At 42.7% G+C, this 21038-nt stretch overlaps 1 protein-coding gene across 13 annotated transcripts in view; it reads right to left on the bottom strand.

The window, feature by feature from the left end:
• Window positions 1–21038, bottom strand: part of GALNT9 (polypeptide N-acetylgalactosaminyltransferase 9) — a 903908-nt gene that overhangs the window by 156108 nt on the left and 726762 nt on the right. For all 13 annotated transcript variants that reach the window (XM_065568515.1, XM_065568512.1, XM_065568518.1 and 10 more), the window contains one exon: window positions 12839–13019. In XM_065568515.1, the coding sequence (XP_065424587.1) occupies window positions 12839–13019 (181 nt within the window). The remainder of the gene's footprint in view (window positions 1–12838; window positions 13020–21038) is intronic.

Raw genomic sequence — 21038 nt, 5'->3', positions numbered from 1 at the left:
AACTATTTAGTTCAGATAAATTATTCTTTTTTCTTCCTGAATCTTAACTCACTTAAGAACCAAGCTCAAAAACCAAATACACCTCTACCCTGATATAACGCTGTCCTCGGGAGCCAAAAAATCTTACTTGTTATAGGTGAAACCTGTGTTATACTGAACTTGCTTTGATCCACCGGAGTGCGCAGCCCCGCCCCCCCGGAGCGCTGCTTTACTGCGTTATATCCGAATTCGTGTTATATCGGGTCACGTTATATCGGGGTAGAGGTGTATCGTGGAGATTCTTTACCTCCAGCCCAACCTACCAATGGAAATGACAAATCTAGGGAGAAAAGGTGTTCCCAGGAGGTTTCCAGGCCACTTGTTCATATCTAAGAGGTTCAGATACATTACATACATTTTTGAGTACTTATCTCATGGGTAACCTGTGCTTTGGAGTCAATACCATTGAATCTCTCCCTGTGCTGTCTGTGCCCATGTAGCGTTCATGCAAGTGGAAAGGAGTCCAATCAGTGGTGCTCAATTTGGTGGCACTAACGGGTGCTCAGAACACAGTTGGGTAAGCAGCTGCACAGATTTGCTGCATTGCCTTTTCATCAAAGCCTGTCAAATACTAAAGGTGCACTAATTGTTCAGGTTACACAATCCTTGGGTCCTTTAATATATGAGTGATCCTGTGCATCTGCCAGTTTAAAGCAAGAGTTGGCTCAGAAAGGAGATGGACAGGTAAACTAGGAGCAACCTGTGGAGATACACAAACCTCTCCCTGCTCTCTGCCTTTACGTTGAAGAAGCAGGTGTATACATTACACTTTGCAGTCTCCCAAACACACTAAAACTTGAGCTCTCTTCCTGCTTCCTTCCCTCCAGGTTTTAGTAACATTCTATATTGTTTAAATGAAATACACACTCACCATTGGTCTCTCTACCCCAGCATAAAGAATCAGGATTTCAAATCACTACCAAGAAAAGTGTCACTTCACCAGAATTATGCAAAACCATTTTAGAAAGTTCTGCTACCACCCACAAGCCCATAATGTTCAGCTACAACAGGACACGAGAAATTTGCTTGCAGAGAATACAGCAAAAGTGGGCTGCCAGTTCTGCAGTATCTGGCACACGGGGATCCACATGTACTGTACGAACACTGGCCCATGGAGAAGTGTGCCTTGTTTAGCTTGACTGAGGCTGCAGTTCCTACGGAGGAAAAACTCCTTTTGTTTTAAAATAGTAATAGTTCTCTTTTTCCAACTCCAAGAAACTACCGTGACTCTCAAAAATTAACCTGCATTCATTAGAAAGAGCAATTGTGTCTTTAAGACCCTCATGCAGAAGCAGGTCACACTCAACAATATACAGCATGAGAGTGAATAAGGGCAATTAAGGATGCAAAAGGCCTGCTTGGTCAACTGGTTCAGACCTGTCCATTAAAAGATTGTCAGTGTAGTATATTTTCAAGTGCTGAGTCCAGTTTTCTATAGTGCAAGTCTCTTTCCCAATTTCTCCAAGGAGGCGATTCCATTCTTTAATAGATCTCATTAGTAGAAAACTTCCCTTAGTTTTCTTTCATACTTTTGTCAACACTTCTTAACTCAACATTTTGTGTAGCAGCTACCGTTTACTCCCAGGACTGGGCATACTGAGGTCTCCTGTCCTTGTAGCTATCCATCTCATCACGCAAACTTTCTGGAGCGGGCAGAGCACAGGGAAGAATATCTAACTGTAATGTGTTTAAACACAATGTTGAAATCAACTAAGAATGCAACCCCAGGTTTCCTGCCTACTCAAATGCAGCAACCACTTCATCTACACTTATTAGAGCTAATAATCATGCAGAATTTGGCTTTGACAATTAATATACAATAAGACACTGCAAACATGTAACAAGGGGGGAAACGGTTGCATATGAATGTAGAATGAGTTTTTGGAGAAGTGCCTTCAGATTTATGATTCTGTTTAAGTTGGATTTGCCAGTTTTCCTGTCATTATCCCATAGGCCAGTGATAATCAAGATCTATATTATACGCTTTGTGGTATAATTAAAGTCACTACTTAATTAGAAAACCTAGCTAGTGCTAAACAACGGGGAATCAATAATGTATCTAATGGGAAAAGCCAGAAAGAACTTTTGTTTTATATCAGAAACAGCTGAGAGCTAATAAGTGTACCCAATATTGCTTATGGATTAGCATTTCTGTGCTGTGCTCCACATGGGAGCTCTGATCCCATCATATTTTATAAGCCAAGCAGTGGCAAGCCTGGTAATGACCTGTATGGAACATCTCCCTATCTCGTCCAACAAACTTGGGATTCCCTGTGCATAAGCTAGAGGGCAGCCTGTCCCGTTACCTTCTAGGGCAGTGGGGCAGGAAACAGCATGGGAAGTGTTCCATATTATTACCCTGGTGAAGACTGAGGTGTCTCATGGTCCCAGGCAGAGCGTCCACATTAACGACAGCAAGACTGATTCCTGACTCATTGCCAACGAATAAGGAAGAACGATCTGAGCAGCCAGAAGAGACTTCCTATGCACTGGCCTCCTTATTACCCTGCCGGGAAGATGGGAAAAGTGGACGAGCTGGTCTTTAGGGTACAAGCGGGGATGGTAGACGCTGTGAGGATGGCGGCAAATTGACCTCCGCGGCTCCCCCGTCGATGGCGCTTACTCCTACCTCCCCTGATGGAGTACAAGCGTCGATTCGGGGATCGAATGTCGCATCCCGACGAGACGCGATAATTCAATCCCCGAAAGATCGATTTCTACCCGCTGATTCAGGCAGGTAGTGTATACGTAGCCTCAGGCAAGATGGAAAGTCAGATGAAAGTTGGGCAAGATGTACCTATTCAAAAGCCTTGGCATCAGTTATGTACACACAATACAATGGGTGTGCAAGCATCCCTGCACTAATGTATCTGGTCTGTATTTTGGGCCAGATCTTCCGTTGGGGTAAATTGGAGTCAATAGACCTAAAAACAGCCCCATCGGAAAAGCCTTGTTTTAATACGGACACTAACCAAACTACAGATAGGGATGATTCATCCCCCAACTTCTCCTTCGGGGTTTTAAAAATGCTCCAAAAGCAAAAGTTCCCTGCACCGTCCTGGCATTAGGGGTATTAAAAATCTCTACCAGGGCATGGATTTTGAAGCTGGTTGAAACACTTTAATCAGGTCACTTCTCACTCATCTTTTCTCAATCACAAATCATCCCGATTAGTCATCCTCCTCCTATGTAATTCTGTCCATTCCATTTTTAATCTTGGACACTCTATGCTATATACTCTCTGTTTTAACAAGGTCATATTTGAAGTCGAATAGGTTGGCCAGCACGGGACACTATACTCCAAATGTGGTCTAAGCAATGCTTCATAAAGAGCTAGCAAATTATCCTTGGATTTATGTAGAGCTAGTTGAAAACTTTGACAGAACAGTTTTCCATCAAAAAATGCAGCTGAGTCAAAATTGAAAAGTTTTCCAGGAACATGTTCATTCTGATGACTTTTTTTTAATGGGAAAAAGTCAAAATGTTTCATTTTGACTTTGTTTGATTTTTTGTTTACTTTTATATTAGATTAAAACATTAATTTATATATATAATTTAACATATTGTATGTAATACATACTGTTTCATATTCATACATACTAAACATTTTGATGGTCCCAAATCTAAACTTTTTAGCATTTTCGTTTTGAGGGAAATTTCAAAATGTCAGCGTTTTGTTCTGATTCTCAATTTTTAATTTCAGAATTTCCCATGGAATGGAAATTCTGGGTCCTGACCAGATCTAGATTTGTGCTAGATTAAGAGTTGTTTCACACTGGGGGATTGTTAATCCTGTACTCTAATCTATACTGCCCAATCTGCATAAAAAAATTAAATTATGAATTTTAACGTGAACAATCTTAAATCATCTTTCCCCAATCTATGAGATGGAGACCTGGGGTCACCAGATTACTCCAGAAGTGAGGCATGAGAATAGTGCGGGTGGAGAAAACTTTATAACATTGGATCTGCCTCTCCCCAATAATTATCAGAGGGGTAGCCGTGTTAGTCTGGATCTGTAAAAGTAGCAAAGAGTCCTGTGGCACCTTATAGACTAACAGACATATTGGAGCATGAGCTTTCGTGGGTGAATACCCACTTCGCCATGCATTCGACGAAGTGGGTATTCACCCACGAAAGCTCATGCTCCAATACGCCTGTTAGTCTATAAGGTGCCACAGGACTCTTTGCTACTTTCCCCAATAACTGATCTTACAATAGTGGGTAATCTACCTAATGCTCTTTGAAAGCAATTAATCTTCCATCCCTGCTCCAATACATCTTCTAATCCAGATGGCCACAAAAACAGCTCCCTTGTACAGGCCTTCAGGCAGAAACCCATAGACCAAAACTTCTCTTCTCTTCTTCCATGGCACTCAGATAAGCTGAAAGTGTGATTTGCCCCAGTAAAACTATCAATGGACACCCACCATGCTAACACCATGCAGCTATCTTCTGGGTGGGGAACAAGTTCATCATAAGAACATAAGAACGGCCGTACCGGGTCAGACCAAAGGTCCATCTAGCCCAGTATCCTGTCTACCGACAGTGGCCAATGCCAGGTGCCCCAGAGGGAGTGGACCAACAGGCAATGATCAAGTGATCTCTCTCCTGCCATCCATCTCCATCCTCTAACAAACAGAGGCTAGGGACACCATTCCTTACCCATCCTGGCTAATAGCCATTAATACTCTGTGGGAAAGAGAAAAATGTCTAAACTAAATGTGTGCTCTTGCAGCCATGAAACTGGTAAGTTGTGAAGGCCTGGAGCACTGAAGGACAATCCCTGATGGAATGGCTGGTTTCTAACAAGAGGCCTTAGAGATGGTTGATGTTATTAAACCCCTGAATGAAGAAACCAGAGGTCTATTTACTAAGTCTTTCCCCTTGATAGCCCCATTTGATCAATTCCAGAATCCTTTTGATAGGTAATTAAAAAAGCTTTTCCTAAGGTACAGTGTGCAGTGAACCATTAATTACTTTTCAGAACCTCAGAGATGCTATTCCTTTGCTATTGTGAAGCATTAATAGCAAACAACTAAAATGTCTGCCTCTATAAAAGGGTTGAATAAATTAAAGTAATTTCTCCAAGACCTGGTGTTCTCTGCTCTTTGTGGCTGAAAATTTCAGTTCTTTCAGCATTAATAGGTTTGCTGTTTAAGGCTACATTTTCTCAACACAAATATCCATGACCATAACACAAAGAAATATCTTCCTTTGCTGATATAGCCGGTAAAGTGAATCCATCTCTTAGTATTATGGCTGTCACTCAGCTACCACAATGTGCTAGGCATGCGGTTGCACAAAAGAGATCAGTTAAATTAAGGATCCTCACCTAGTGGCCATAATTTCTTGTAAAAGCCAATTTAGCTCTTATGGAGCTCTAGGATCATATTAACTTTTCTCAAGTGTGTGCATAATGCATCACAGCAGGTGTTTTTGACAAGAGGGAATATGTGTGGGTGTGGCTAGGTCAGTGGTTCCCAAACTTTAACAAACCTGTGAACCCTTTTCACTAAAATGTCAAGTCTTGCGAAGCCCCTCCTAAAAATGAATATTTCCAGGGATTTTCTCCTTTACCTGACTATGAATTATAAAAGCAGTGATCTTGGAAATATAAAATTTGTTTTTATGACATGCTTATTACACACTATTTATTATTATTAATTATTTATCAAAACAGTATTTTTATTACATTATGAAAACAGCAACACTCTTCCAAGATCGCACTTTCGTAGCTTGTATCACTTTGAATAAGCCTGCTATAAGATAAGGTTCCTATGTTTCATCAAGGAGTATCAGATGTGAAACAGCATGAAAGTGATATAAAATTATTCTGCTTAACTGCCAGGGGGCAAATTTGTCACGTACACATGGGAGAAAGAAGAAGGGAAAACATCAGCTATGGGTTGTCTTAACTCAGGAAGTTCCTTCAAGAAATGTAGCCAAACTCCAAACCTGGAGACAATGGAACTGTCTGTGCCTGCGTCCTGTAGATACCTAACTGCTTGGTTTGCAAAATAAGCAAGGAGGAGGGGGCAAGTAGATGAACAATAAGGGGTCATAAGAGGGGCAGATACATATAGTTTGCTAATTATGTATAGTAATGATGGCAAATTTTGGCCAATCATTAGAGCGATAGATTATCATAAGCAACTGCATTATGTGGTTTCTTTGGTGTGTTTTCTTTGTTCTTGCTGACTTATGAGCTCGAACCCAATTGCAATTGAAATAAACCCATTGCCCCTCCCGGGGCTCCTTGCTTGATTAGCTGTGTCCGTCTCTTATTCCTCAGCTGGAACGGACAGAAATTCCTATGACAGTTTTGGCACCCCAGATGGGACTTCTCCAGCTCGGAACCGCTCCGGGGCCCCTCCCTCGAGAAGGACCAGCGCGCGCCGAGGTGAGTTTACTTTGGGTTGTATTGTCTTGGGAGTTGCCCCCCGGCGGGGATGATAAGGAGGACTCTGAGAGACAGACCACAAGCAACGAGACAGATCGCGTTGGAAGAGGCCTCAACAGGAGATGGGTAAATTGTCTCTGTTTTGTGTTATGTGTACACGAGGGTCTTAGACCCGACGGTTTCCTTGGGACAGCCTCGGTGAAATTACTGGGACATCCAATTTTAGAGTGCCAGCCCAGTACAAAAACAAGTTTCGGATGACAGGAGATTACCCAGGCAGGAACAGAGGCTGACTGGATAGACTGGGTGGTCTCCCCGGGACATAAAGGAAACGGTCACTGGCTCTGGGAAGTTAGGAAATGCTGGACTTACAGTTGCCCGGGCTACCTTAATTTGGACCCTGTGCATCCAATCTGTGCACTGAATGAGGCAAGAGATGTGTGGGAAAATATAGTATGTGATCATGCAATTGAAGAATGTATCATAATGCATATGCACAAGGAGGACGTATTAAGATTACCTGAGCAACCGTAAAACTGGCATTTGCTAACTTTTCCAGGGCTTGATTTGGAACCTAAATAACTTTTTTTTTACATGGTTTTTTTGTATGCAGTTTCCTAGGTGTGGTTCATTTGGTTGGGTTGGTTTTTGGTTTTGTGTTTTAGGAAAAAGGTAAAACCAAATTCTGCTGTGCACAACTGTAAATCCACTTGCCCTATCATGCACAATCAGGAGGGACTGAGCGCTGAACTTTCAGCACTGTAGCACACACGGCTAGCCCTTGAGCTACAGGACTAACTACATTAGCTGGTAGCAACAGACGGCTGTTGTCCCAGAAAGGGGGTTGTGATGTTGGGACCATGTCCTAGGTCCAGGAGTAGTGGCCTGGCACCGCCCAGCCCTCTCTCTCTCTACCTCCTCAGCACCTCTGAAAATCAGGCCACTCATATTCAGGTGCCTAAGCCAGGATTTAGGTAGCTAACTTTAGGCACTCACGTTTGAACATTCTGGCTGCAATCTGTATCAAAATTCTACTTGCCCACAGTGATCTGGAGAGCATGATATGAATGTTTTCATCGGTACACAAAGCAGGAGCTCGAATAGTGTCAAAAGGCAGCTGTTAGATTTGGAGTCTTCTCATCTAAATGGAAAAAGGCCAACACACTGCATAATAACGGTGATTTATTAGAAAGGAAGTGTTGGCCAACTGGACTCTGATATCTGGTGATGGATGTGGTAGAAGAACACATGTTTAGAAAGACATTTTTTACCTTGTTTTCCCCAGGTGAGAAACTTACAGAAGCGTCTTGGAGAAGAGTAAGGAAGAACGAACTGTCATACTCATGGGATATCATGAATAACAGTATTTCCAAACGTGATTTCTCTATTAAACAACATTTTCCCCAGAGAGATATCCACACTGTCAGTACTGGCTCAGCTAGGTTCTACCACAGAAGACTGAAGTTTGTCCATGAGTAAGAATTACAACAGAAGAGCAGAATAGTTAAGCATGGCATAGGAAGTTTTGCTAATGCTTTACTGCAGGTGCCCTCTGGAAGGAGCAGGAGGTTTAGCGTCCCTGTATCACTACTGAGCTGACCACCTATATGCCAAGACACTTGTCTGTATTATGCTTTTCATGGCAGCAACAAAACTGATAGCTTCCACAATAAGTGCTTTTTTGTGCACTGCAACAACACTGAGAAACTGCTGCAAGAAATATAGAGCGAGATGAAGAGGGAACAGAGCAAATATGAACAGAAAAATGCATTAGTCAATAGCACCCACAGATCAGCCTAGCAGGTGAACAACCTGCATATATTAATAATATACTCAGCAGGAGCAAGGGCTGCTTGTGGGAGAGCTACATAAACCCTTCCTTCCTTCTACATCCCCTCTTCTTTTGGCTTGTGCCTGACTTGATGAATAGTGAACATTTCTGAAGTTTCTGTCTGTTTTGTATGAAGGGGGATCAAAATAGTTCAACCAAAAGCATTCATTCCTTAGGTGTTCACTGCAACAAAAATAATCCTGTGCAACTCATTTGGCATTCATATGGATTTTATAACTACTTTTATAGGAGTTGCACTGGAATTTAGATAGCTAATAGGGACCATTATTAACTAACTGGACCATACATTTTAAAGCACTGCCATGTATTTTCACAAATCTAAAAGACATAGAGCACATTACGCTGACAACAAGCTGCAAAATGAAATCCCAATTTAGTCCAATGCAAAATGTTTCAGCTAAATATGTGTGGAAAATCACCCTGAGTCATAATTAATCCAGATGATTATACACCATTTGCACTTGAAGGTAATATGTAAGTATCACTTCCAGGGGCGTCTCTGACTTTTTTGCCACCCCAGGCAAAAAAGCCTCCCGCCGCCCCCCGCCCTCCCGCAGGGAGCACGGCAGGGGAGGGCGCCGAGCCCGGCCGCGGGCCCGCTCTCCCCAACCGGCCGGAGCACCGGGGGGAGGGCAGCGAGCCCACCGCAGCTCCGCTGGTGGCCGGAGCGCCGGGAGGAGGACGAAGAGCCCGGCCGGGGCCCCGCTCTCCCCGACCGGCCGGAGCACCGGGGGGAGGGAGGCGAGCCCGCCGGGGCTCCGCTCTCCCCGGCGGCCAGAGCGCAGGGAGGAGGGCGGAGAGCCCGGCCAGGGCTCTGCTCTCCCCGGCGGCCAGAGCACTGAGAAAGGGCGGCGATCCCAGTCGCGGCCCCATTCTCGGGCCGGAGCGCCACGCCGCGTCACCCCCCTCCAGGTGCCGCCCCAAGCACATGCTTGGTGGGCTGGTGCCTGGAGCCGGCCCTGATCACTTCTGATATTTAATTCTTGCATCATCCCAGAGCATTAACAGTCCAAAATTGCTAGAACATAGAAATTGACTGGGAAGGCCTATGACATTTTCTAAGCGATGGTCAGCAGTTCAACTCCATGTTCATCAGATTTGGTGCAGTGTGAAATCAGACTTCTCAAAATGCTGTTCAAGATCAAATCTAATTAGCTCATCTAGAAGTCCATTTAAAAAAACAACTCTGCCTCTGGTGTACGTGGGATGCCAAGAGAAGAGAGAGCTGAGATATGTTTCCTACACCATGTTTAGGTCAAAAGGTGATTTTTATTGCAATCAAGGGAACTGTAATTTCAAGTGAACTATTTACTGTAATTAATTCCATTTGGCACATGAAAATAAAATGCCTGAAAAATTGCTGCCTGCTTCTGTGCTGAGTTAGTGTTTCCCCATTTATGGGGAAGGGTTGTTTGTCCTTTGAGTTTGAAGGTCTCGGTGACAACAGCTGGTGGAAAAGCAGAGAAATGCAAACATACAGAAAAAGCAGCTTGCTGGCAGGATTACACAGGTTTGCAGATTTCTTTGCAGTGGAACAACACTGGGAGTTGCTACAATTTAGTACACTGGCATTGGTTTCATCTGGCTGTATGTCCCCTTTGCGAGACATCCCTTTCCTGTTTATTGCATGGATGAAAATGCATCAAGAAAAGCCATTATATTGCTGTACATTTATTTAAGGTGTGCTAGGAAGAGTCACAACTAGAATGCTTACCCTATCTCTATACAGAAGATGGACAAAAGTGGTGAAATTTACAACAGTTAAAATATAATGAAAGTCAATATTTAAAGCCACATTTTTTCCCAAAGAAGCAGTAATATGTGGGAGTTCATCTATTGCATATTACAAGCTCCACATTTGTGTGGCTGAACTGTATTTGCATTCATAAATTGGGTAAAACAATCCATGCAAACAGCCAGCTGATCAAAAATATTCCCTGTTTGCATCCACAATACCTACATGTGTATGCAAATGTGGGAGTTTGAGTGGGCAAAATGGAGGTTAGACTGGGAAGGAAGGATGGTCAGAAGGACAGAGCACTGATGTGGGACTCAGGAGTTCTGGGTCCGGTTCTGAGATCAGCCACAGACTTCCTGTGTGATTTGTGGACCTTAATTCTACCCCGTTCCTCATCTGTAAAATGGAGATATTTCCCTACAGTCACAGCAATGTTCTGAGGATAAAATCTGTTAATGATTGTGAGACGCTCACTGATGAGGGCCACGTGAGTACCAAGGAAGACAGAGAGATAAGGAGTCCTTTGGAGTACAAGGTTTTACATGAGAATTTAGGGTGCGATTTTCAAACCCTCACTTATCACTAATTTCTAATGAGAACTGGGCATCCAACCCCCTTAGTCAGCTTTGAAAATTTCAGCCTTAGTGTATGAATGAAACTGCACAACGGTCACACCATAGTAGATCTGTTAGGATGCGACATTCAGGTAGAACACTGAACAATGGATAAACCAGAAAAGTAGCTCTTGATAGTGCATGGCTCATGTGGGATACTGTACTTTTGAACTCTTCATGTCAATGGGTGTTCAAGTGAGAGTTCCCAGGTGTATCTGGTGTTTAAGTGCTTGTATGTCTGTAGTTGCCAGAATCAAAATAAGGTTGCTTGTGAGAATCATAGTAGAAAAATGAAATCTAATCAAATTCACCAATTGAATGGAGGTAGAATCTCCTTCTGATACACGCAGATTAAACTCAGCTCTACCACTGAACTTTCACTCATTTTTCAAAGCAAATTCAAACTAAAGGTTTGTTGAGGCTTGGACATGTCTCGATATACATGTTTCCAGGCCTAACTAGAACCACCCCAAGAGTGTCCAAATATCACACAGAAAGCAGCTCTCATAGTATTTCAGACATTTAATAAGACAGCATAATCTTATGGGAGTCCCAACCAAAATGGGGGCACCCAAAGGGTTTGGATAACCACAGATGCTTATCTGAACCAATGGTCAAAGCTTCTAAGTAGAGATGAGCCAGAGCCAAACTCCAAATTCCAGCATCACCAACTCGAAACACCCCCACATTTTGAAGATTTGGAAATATAGCAGCTAGATCCAAACTTTGCAGCTTTGGCTTCTTTTCACCTTTTTAATGCTTCACCCACCCATATTTACTAACTACTTGAGTTTATTAACTAACAAGAGGCATGACCCAAACCCCACTGAAGTCAAATGAAAGATTCCCATTGACCTCAATGGTGTTTGAATCAGGCTTAATATATAATTTTAGTGGTCACAGGATAATCCCACACTGGAGGGTTTACCCTTTCTCCAGGTGAATCCCATGCTGGATTTTCATCACATGTTGACTCAGGTGTAACATCTAAGTAATATTCTGCTCTCTCTCTCTCTCTCTTTCTAATCTATCTAATATAAGATTACTTTTCCACACCAAGCATCTGAGTATGTGAATGCTGAGTCAATGGTTCTGAGACTAGATTGGCATGTAACATCTAAGGGACTCTGAAGGCTGAAGTTTTGTTTTGCTAAATTTAGTTTCTGGCTTCTTGAAGTGTCAAAGATCTTTTTTAAATTGTAATCTGCTCATAGAGCACAATGGTTGTGCTTGACTAAACTTTTCTCCCCTCCTTAATAAGGTACTTTTATTTAACTTTCACTTCTGCCTGGGAACCCCAATGGGGATTTTTAAACAGAAGATTATTATTACAAATTAATTAACTATTCTTTTCAGTTTTGTCTACTGAGAGCAGCTAAGCATTGCTACCGATCTTCACTGCATTAAGACATTACTGATCATCATTCTCAGAATGACTGCAAGAATGACTTTTCTGGAGAATACATAACGATATAAATATGAAAGATTTGAAAGGCACTTAACACAACCTATAATAAATCAGTAAAAATATTAAACATATAATTGCAATGTCAAATGCAGTGTAGACATGTGAAGAATGTGATATTATAGTGTAAATATGCACATTCCACAGACAGTAAAAAATCTTAAGTGCATCTCTGACTGTAATTAAAGGCCCCTGCTGTGATAGTCTTACTACTTGTTTCATCACAATATAGACATGAGTAAATACCCTGCCTCTACAGTTCTGTCATAAGAACACCCCAAGTGCAATTAAACACAAAGCATTTGATGTTTTCAATCTTAAACAATCAGTGTCTACAAAACAGCGCTGCTTCCATTTGTTGGTGCTACCGCATCTTTCATAGTACGTGACTCCAACAGGCAGAGAGAGAGGCTCCTGCTGCTAATATCTGAGCTCATCTGCGTGTGGCTGAGGTTTTACTGAACAATGCTCAGCACTTTGAAGTCATTACTGATCCAAAGGCATGGACATGCATATTGTGGCATTACTTGTAAAGTTAGCTACAGATGCTGATGTGATATCCATGCTTGAGATCACAATTGGTCTTTATAGTTTTCATTACACTCAGGAGTGTATATCTGGCTAACCTTTCAGTACACTCTGAACATAAGGCATGCATACAGAGCTGCTACCATGGTCAGAGGAACAACAATCACTTGCACAAATAAAAATGTAGGATTCGACTTACTTTTTTGGTCTGTAGTCAGGAATGGACCTATCCAGTGATATCCTGTCACTGAGCTGGGCATTGTAACCATATTCTTCATACTTAGTCTCAGATTCATGACTGTCATCTCTCAAGGTAGCAGCCATTCCTCCCTGGCCCAAGCCTCCTGGACCTTCAACTAGTCCCATGGGCTTGGCTAGACCTAGAAAGAAAGAAAAAATGCAATTGAAAGGATAGTATAGAGGAGGTAGCAATAGGGTTGTGTCTATGTGTTTGGTTTTTTAAAAAATTTAAGCAAATAGTAATCTGTTCTAGAATTTTTATTAATTAAGCATACAATGACTGGATGAAGAAGGTGAGGATCAGAGCAAATGTTCTCTCTAGGAATACTGGGCTAGATCCTCAGCTGAGGTAATTTAGCATAGGCTCAATTGTTTTCACTGAAACAAAATGCTGAAAAGCCCATCCCCACTTGAGATGTTAGCCAATGAACAGTGCACCTGGTATGTTTTGTCCACCAATGTATTAATGCTAATGTCAAGAAATCAATTTAAAAACAACAACTATAAACACAGAGAAAAAAACCCATCTATAGATACACTGTCAAGTGCATCTTCCATGGCAATGGAAACTAATAAATAATCTCATCACATATCCCAAACCTTAATGTTCCATTTTCTGAAGAGCTGCCTAACCATAAGTCATTAAAAGTTATGAACTTATTTAGAATAGTTTTCTGGATCCTGTACAGCAGCTTACAAATATTGTTCAAATAATTCACAACACAGAGCAAAACAATTCTAGCTTAGAGCTGGTTGACATGTGCCAAATTAAGATGGTTTGAGAAAAAATAGTCAACATTTTCTCTCTCTCTCTCTCTCTCTCACACACACACACACGAGCACACACATGACAAAATTTTTAGTAGGAGGCTGAAGCTTATTTCTCCTTCTCCCTTGCACGGCAGTGTAAGGTCTTTGACACTCTTGCCTTTACTATGTAAGAGATGGAACTCTTGGGGATCTCCTTTGTACCTCATTGGTAAGCTCTGCCCTCGTTGTTTATCATAGCACTATCACTGGCACCACAAATCCCTAGTTAGAGATCTAAGGTGCACTTACACAACTTGGTAGATGACAATAAGTTTGAGAGCTAAAATATTAAGGCCAACATTTTTAAGTTCGAGAGCACTATAGCGAGACACTTAAAGCATACTTAGAGATCTAAATATAAATGGCCTCTTTAACATAGGTACTGAGCACTTGCAGCTCAGGTATTCAATGCCTCTAAAAATCAAGCCACTGTTAGTTAGGCGCCTAAATGTGGATTTAACTGTTGGCACTCACATCTGAAAATATTTGTCTTAACACTGCAGGGAGCAATCTCAATGCAATTTGGGCACTTGACAGCCACTTGAGCCTTTGAAAATCTCCCCTGGTAACTCACAAGTTCATTGCCAAGTATCTAGTTAAGTTCCTCTTCATCATGCCCCTGAAATGCTTGATAGTCTCAGTGTGAATCATGGGCCTTAGGGTACAAGGGATGGGGGACAAAGAAAACACTACAGCAAATCTTTCTTGGCATGGCCAAGCCATTTAAAAATTCAAACAGCTCTAGGCAAAAAAGCCAACTGAGTTGTCAAAATGAAGGCAAAACATGAGGATCACACTGGCAGGATCTCATTATGGTTATGCGGTATGCGTGGGAGGTGAGCCCAAGGTCTGATGGGTGACTGACTTAGAGGAAGAGAGAGAATAGGTGAGCAGGAGCAGAACTCCCGGAGGCCATGTAGGCATGGGAGGAGGGAGGGAAAGGCTGGAGCTTCAAAACAGAATGTTTAAAAAGTGTCTTGTTTACTGAGGCAGAGAGAGGAAGGGCACAGAGCAGTGACGTTTGGCTTGAGGTAGAAGCTATCTTGCATAAAGGTTCTCTAAAGCCGCAAGTAAAACAGAACTCAGAAAGATACAACATATGAACAACACAAGTGCATTTTGGGATGGAGAAACTCACCGGAGCATTCTGCCAGGGGAACCCCCAGCCCACCCATTTAACCAGCTTTATAGGCCCTTTGTGATACCAGAGCAGAGATCTGGCCCATGGTGTCCTCATAAGTCCCCTTGCACTTGCGCATCTGCATAACCTGTGGATATGGCGGGTGCTGGCGTTACAGGGATAATGCATCTGATAGCAATGGATGGAGTCCATGTCTAAAGCCTCATTTATTAAATGTATTGTTCCTTTCTCTAAATGAGCCTCTTATCTATTTGCAAGAAACGAACAGGAGGGTCCATATCAGTAACTGAATACACTTGCCTCACCCTCCACTTCCCAAACTCCAATTTTTCCCCTTAAAAGTAAAATCTGGGAATCAAACGAGCGTACCTTAAAGTGGGAGTCTTGCAACAAGAGTAAGGTATCAAAAAACACACGGGGAAATTCAAGCAGTTAGCTCAGCTGGACTGGATAAAAACATTCAACATCAGGCAGTTTTGGCAGGCAGGCACAGAACCTTTCCCAGCTTTGACAAACGTTGCAGCTGATCGTCTTTGTGCTAGTCCAGCATGCAAATGTTGAATGCACCTTTCCACGTTATGCTGCGCTGCCAAATGCAGGGGCAGGAAACCCAGAGAATTTGTTTCTATACAGCCTTCTGCAGCAAAACTATGAGCAAAACTAAACAAAAGACTTGACGACCCAGAACATTTCCGGTGATTTCCTTGAAGTTGGCTGTGTTTTGAAGCTATCCTTTAATTCATGGAATTGTTCAAAGTAAAGCTCCCACAAGCTACAAAGCATGTGGGACTCCTTTGTTCCTTTCTTCTGCTGAAACATTTATAAAACTGTCTGGTTGATACTGGTCATCCTCCTACTCTGTGGGCTAGACTGCAACTTGGACTGCATCCCCCCCAATGAGGGAACTTACTTAGACTCCCACATCTGCTCTTAACCAAGCTACCTGACCCTGGGGGTGTAGAACCTAGTTACTTCCTCTCCAGAGCAAGTGGGAGGAGAGGGACGGGGAACCGACACAGCTCTGGCTCCACTATCCTTCCCAGTACTGGCCAGTGTAGCTCTGTTGGTGTGGAGGGTGTCAAAATTTGCTGCAGAGGTAGGCCAGTGGCAAATCACTCTTGCCTTGCCCGTGGATTTAGAAGGCAACAGGGCAGGCATTGTGTCTCAGAGGGGAGTCTGAATCACAGTGCCTTCTGGGACTTCTCTTCCGTGAGAACTGCGGCTTACCCCACCCCACCCCACCCTGTGCTCAAAGTCACAGCTGAGCCCTCGGTTTGTGCAGTACCCAGCATCATGGGGCACAATGCTGATTGGTGCCTCTAGGTGCTATGCTAATAGTGATAAATATGAGGGGCTGTGGAGCACCATTGAAAGGGTGGCAAGGGCAAAGATTTCCCTTGTCCCCCTCACTGGACCTCCTCTTCCCCGGAGGCACCCATCTCTACTCACAGCCTGACCCTGTGGGCACACGTGTTCCTACACCTACCCCCACCAAAGCTGAGTGAGTGGCGTTGAGACCTGGAGAGCAGGGATGCAGTACCCCTCAGGTTTGGCCTTGCCAAAAAGTGGCCAGACGGTGGCCCGGGTGGACCCCCTCTCGACTGGCGCTGCAGCCTAAATACTGTAGCCCCTGAAGCACGCTAGCTGCTTTGCAAACAAACACACTGACAAAGACAGTTCCTGACCTTAAGAAGTTAATGTTCCCCCATGTAATTTACCATTTTGCTCTACGAAAAAAACAGCATTACCCCATCCATCATGAACTGCTATTCTTTATTACTCATCCCATTTATAGGAAATGCCCATTAAGCACCCCTTTTTCACTGAGACTGCACCAAAATGTTTTAGGAATCTTTTTCTAGAGTACATTAACCTGCTTGTAGTTATCCCAATAAAACAGCTGGGATTGTATTATTGACCAACATACAACAGTATTACATTTTTGCATTCTGCAAGTATAATGAGAAACTATAACCAACTATGCCTAAATACAATTGAGAATTGATTTTATCATGCCTATGATTCAGTACACGCAAGTGGAGTAACTGTAACCAATAATGCTATGCCTTCGATTTTTGCTGTTGACAATTTTCCAACAGACCAGCTTTCTGTAGGAAAATGCCAATTTGACAAAATCAAAACATTTCACTGGACCGTATACATTTTGTTGAAGTTTTCAATGGAAACTTATTGAAGAGCTTTAACAAATGGAATATTATATCATATGTATAAAGTTATAACATACTATAGACGTCAAACCAAATCTCTTGGACCTGATTGAAATGAAGTGCTTCAATCAGGTCATTAGGTGTTTCTCAAAAGAAAAATAATCAGAAATTCCATATTGTGGGAAATGTTGACATTTCTACTTTTTTGTTCTGATTTGGGACCAAAGGAAATTTTGAAGGGTCTGAATCCCCTAGGAAATGGACATTCTGAGTTTTGACCAGTGCTAGTATTTAATATGAAGCAACACTTTCAAATAGACTACCATGTAAAGCACTGATCCTGCACACCCATCCTCTCACAAGTATCCCTTCAGAAAGCAATGGAACTACTTCCCGGAGACACTCCTTTAGTAAGAATAACTACACGCAGGCTTAGACTTCTTCCAAAATGCATGACTTCCAGTAGTGACTAGTGATTTTGAGCACCTCCATTTTTGGATGCCAACTTTAAAGGGGCCAGATTTTTCAGAAGGAGGGTGCTCAGCACTTTCTAACAAAAATCAAACCTCTTTAACGTGTCTTAAATCAGGCACCCAAGAATTTGAAGAACTCAAAATCATTAGCAGTCACTTTATAAATGCTTGTCTGCTATGTTTAAGTCACTGAAAGATCCTGGAGTACAAAGGTTTCTTCTTTAGGCTTATTGGCTCACATTCTGATGTCAAAAACAACAGGGAGTCCGGTGGCACCTTAAAGACTAACAGATTTATTTGGGCATAAGCTTTCGTGGATAAAAAACCCCACTTCTTCAGATGCATGGAGTCAGTTACACCAATGTACGTAAGGGGTGACTCCAGCAAAGCCAATGAATTTACACTGGCATAAAGGACATAAGTTCCGGCCCGCTCACTTTAGTGGTAATGATGGTTTTGTTACAATAGAAGATAACTGTATTTACTTCTTCTAGTTCAGGTTCTGCTTGCTTATGAGCAAAATCGTTGCATCCTGAAAGGCCCAAGGACAAGAGGAATCAGCATGTGGAGAGTCTCAAGCGGTCTGTTTGTTATTGTTCTCGCTAGAAAGATGGCTAGGTAACCCTGCCCAACCATGTATAATTGTAGCACTTTAGTACGCTTTATTCCCAAATCTAGTATTTTAACTGTTCATGCTGCTAATCTGATCTCGTTCTAGAAAACCACCAGAGCTGCACTTAAAAGATACTGCTGGGTTAGTTTTTTTTGCTCTCATTACCCCACCTACTGTAGCCTGCTTGCAATTATCATAATAATGCAGCAATATTGACCAATGTACAGCAGCAAAATAAATGATACCACATTGCTTCATTCTGCAAATACAATGTAAAAGTGGCTCTAGTCGCTTTTAAGAAAAATTTACTATTACTTGTCCTACATTCTCCATCCATATAGTATCTGCAAATGCAGTAGTTACAGATACTATGTTTCACTTTTATATTTTGCTAGTCAGCAGTTAGATGTAATAATCTTGTGTACCATATAAGAGAGCATCTATATAGCATCTTTTGTCTCAGATGATGCCCAAATGCTTTACAAATTGCTTTCTGTATGGAAATAACTGCAAAAGCCAGTAGCATTTGGCCAGGTCATGGCCCCTGATCCATGCATGGACAGTTCCCTGAGCATGTGGCCCGCCAGCATCAAAGAGAAGAGGGGGCTTGCCATCTCTGCAGCATGATTCTGCATGGAGATGGGGTCAGGATATGAGGGCTGAGGAGCCCCATATTGGGTGGAGGTGGAATCAAGGCTGTAGAGATATATTTTGCTCATTCTTGTGACCTGTGGTGCTTGCCTGGAAACGGCAATACAGTTCAGGACTGTATTATCTGTTCTGCATAGCTCCTCTTCACGATGAGGAGCACTTTAGAAGTAGGAGAGTGGGTCAGCCATTGCTAGGGAGAGTCCTAGGAAACAGTGCTCCTAGGGAATATGGGAGACAGAGACCCAGGTTCTCCTATGTGTCCCAGAGGATGGCTCCAGGTTTGGGGCAGGTCCCACAGCTCTTTCCAATGGAGGAAAACCCTCACACCCCTGACAGTATGATTGAGGGGGATCCTCATGGAGATGTCTTCCTCCTTATTCACAGATGATCCAGGCCACCATGTGGACCCTTGGTTCAGTACTGCCTTTGAAGAGATACATTCACTGAATCTGCAGTGTCATGTCCCACAGCACCTAGGGTTTCCCCATAGAAGTCTCCCATCCAGTAGTAAGCCAACCTACTCCTGCTTAGCTTCTGATGAGATGTGATGAGATCACATCACGCTGTAATACAGTTGAGAGAATCCAAAGAGCACCAAGTGCTCAAACAAGTAGATATCTCAAACTACTTGGAGCTCAGATAATAAGACTGCAGAGCTGAAAAGCCCTTCAAAGACTGGCTTTGTTAAATCCAGCATAATTTGCTTTATATATATCATAGAATCTCAGGGTTGGAAGGGACCTCAGGAGGTCATCTAGTCCAATCCGCTGCTCAAAGCAGGACCAATCCCCAGGCCCCTAAATGGCCCCCTCAAGGATTGAACTCACAACGCTGGGTTTAGTAGGCTAATGCTCAAACCACTGAGCTATTTATAAGTGACAAAAAGCTTATTCACTATGAATAATAATCATTTTTCACAGATCTCAAGATGAAGACAGAAGGAACCCAGTTATTTCAGATACTGAACTCCTCTCTGTCACAAACCCAAGAGACCAGCAAAAAACAAATGAACAAACATTAACACCATATTGTACAGCAGCCACTTAGGAACTGTACAATTCTAAAGGTCATCCAGATTCAGGAAACCTGTGGTCAAGGTGTAAAATCAACTGCAAATCAGAAAAAAAAAAGGTAAGAAAATGCAGATCGTAAGAATACACACATGCCCGATCCAATTTCATAGTCAATAACAGATGCCAAATCTTCGCAGTATACACAAATTACTGCATCAGTGCAATTGCAGGTATTTAGTACGTGAAAGCAAGGTGTCACTTCCGAAATATAATGAAGGTTTTACTAGTTAGAGAAAAAGAATCCAGTGTAAGAAACTTTGCTTTTATTAGCAAAATAGCTGACTCGTCAGTCCTGTGCGGTGGAGTGTGAGCAAGGATTTCAGCCTAAATAACATTGTCAGCTCCTTTAAAGGTCTGATATGGAACAGAAAATGGTTAAGTTAAAATAGCATTTTATACTCTATAAGTCTTATTAATAGATTAGATAGATAGAGTAATAAGGACTGTATAACTGTGGCAAGGACACCACAATCAACGGAGAGAATGAAGCACTGGTTCTAGGCCATGGTAGCCTAGTGATACAGTGCTGAGCCAACATAGGTGGAGGGACTCGAAGAACTTCACTTTGCTCTGAAGACTGGATCTTTTCTCTACAATGTTGTGTCAGAGCAGCATCTGTGGAAAGAAATAAGCTACTGGAAATATTGGTACTGGGCAGAGGTGCAATTGCTATTGATTTTATGTGGAAGGTGCTCAGATACTACAGGGCTGGATAGCAGTATACAACCCTCAGATGAAAGAAAGACAGAAAAGCTCCCACCACTGAATGTTGGCATGCATCTGGGTTTTAACCCTTTTTATCATGTTAGTTTTCTTTTCTTTTTTAAGTCGCATTCTCTTCAAAATCTATTTGCATTTTGAACGTTTCATTGCACATCAGTAAGTCACGGTGGCGGAGTGGCCAGGGTCGCAGAGTTGCGCACTGCCAGTTAGTGTCAGAAATTGCTCCCGGCTGGCAGGGGGGCATCAGTTGAGGGGGCGGCCAGATTTCTCCCTCCTTCCTCCCGGTGGAGGAACACGGGAACGGAAGTAAGCGGTGACACACAGATACTGCTCACACACATGTTCCTCTACACCCCCATAGGGAGCTGTGAAGGGGGAACAAGGAGCAACACCAAGCACTCTGTGTACTAAGGGACGAGCACCAATGCCAGCTGCTCCATGCATTCAGGTTAGTTTCATGGGGGCAGCTGGGGGCAGGGGTGAAGGGGGATGGAGAGCCAGGCTTCT

The sequence above is a fragment of the Chrysemys picta genome, chromosome 15 (genome assembly GCF_011386835.1).
Source record: "Chrysemys picta bellii isolate R12L10 chromosome 15, ASM1138683v2, whole genome shotgun sequence".
Lineage (NCBI taxonomy): Eukaryota > Metazoa > Chordata > Testudines > Emydidae > Chrysemys > Chrysemys picta.
The sequence above is the reverse complement of the archived record's forward strand: the minus strand, read 5'-3'. Positions and strand labels throughout refer to the sequence as shown.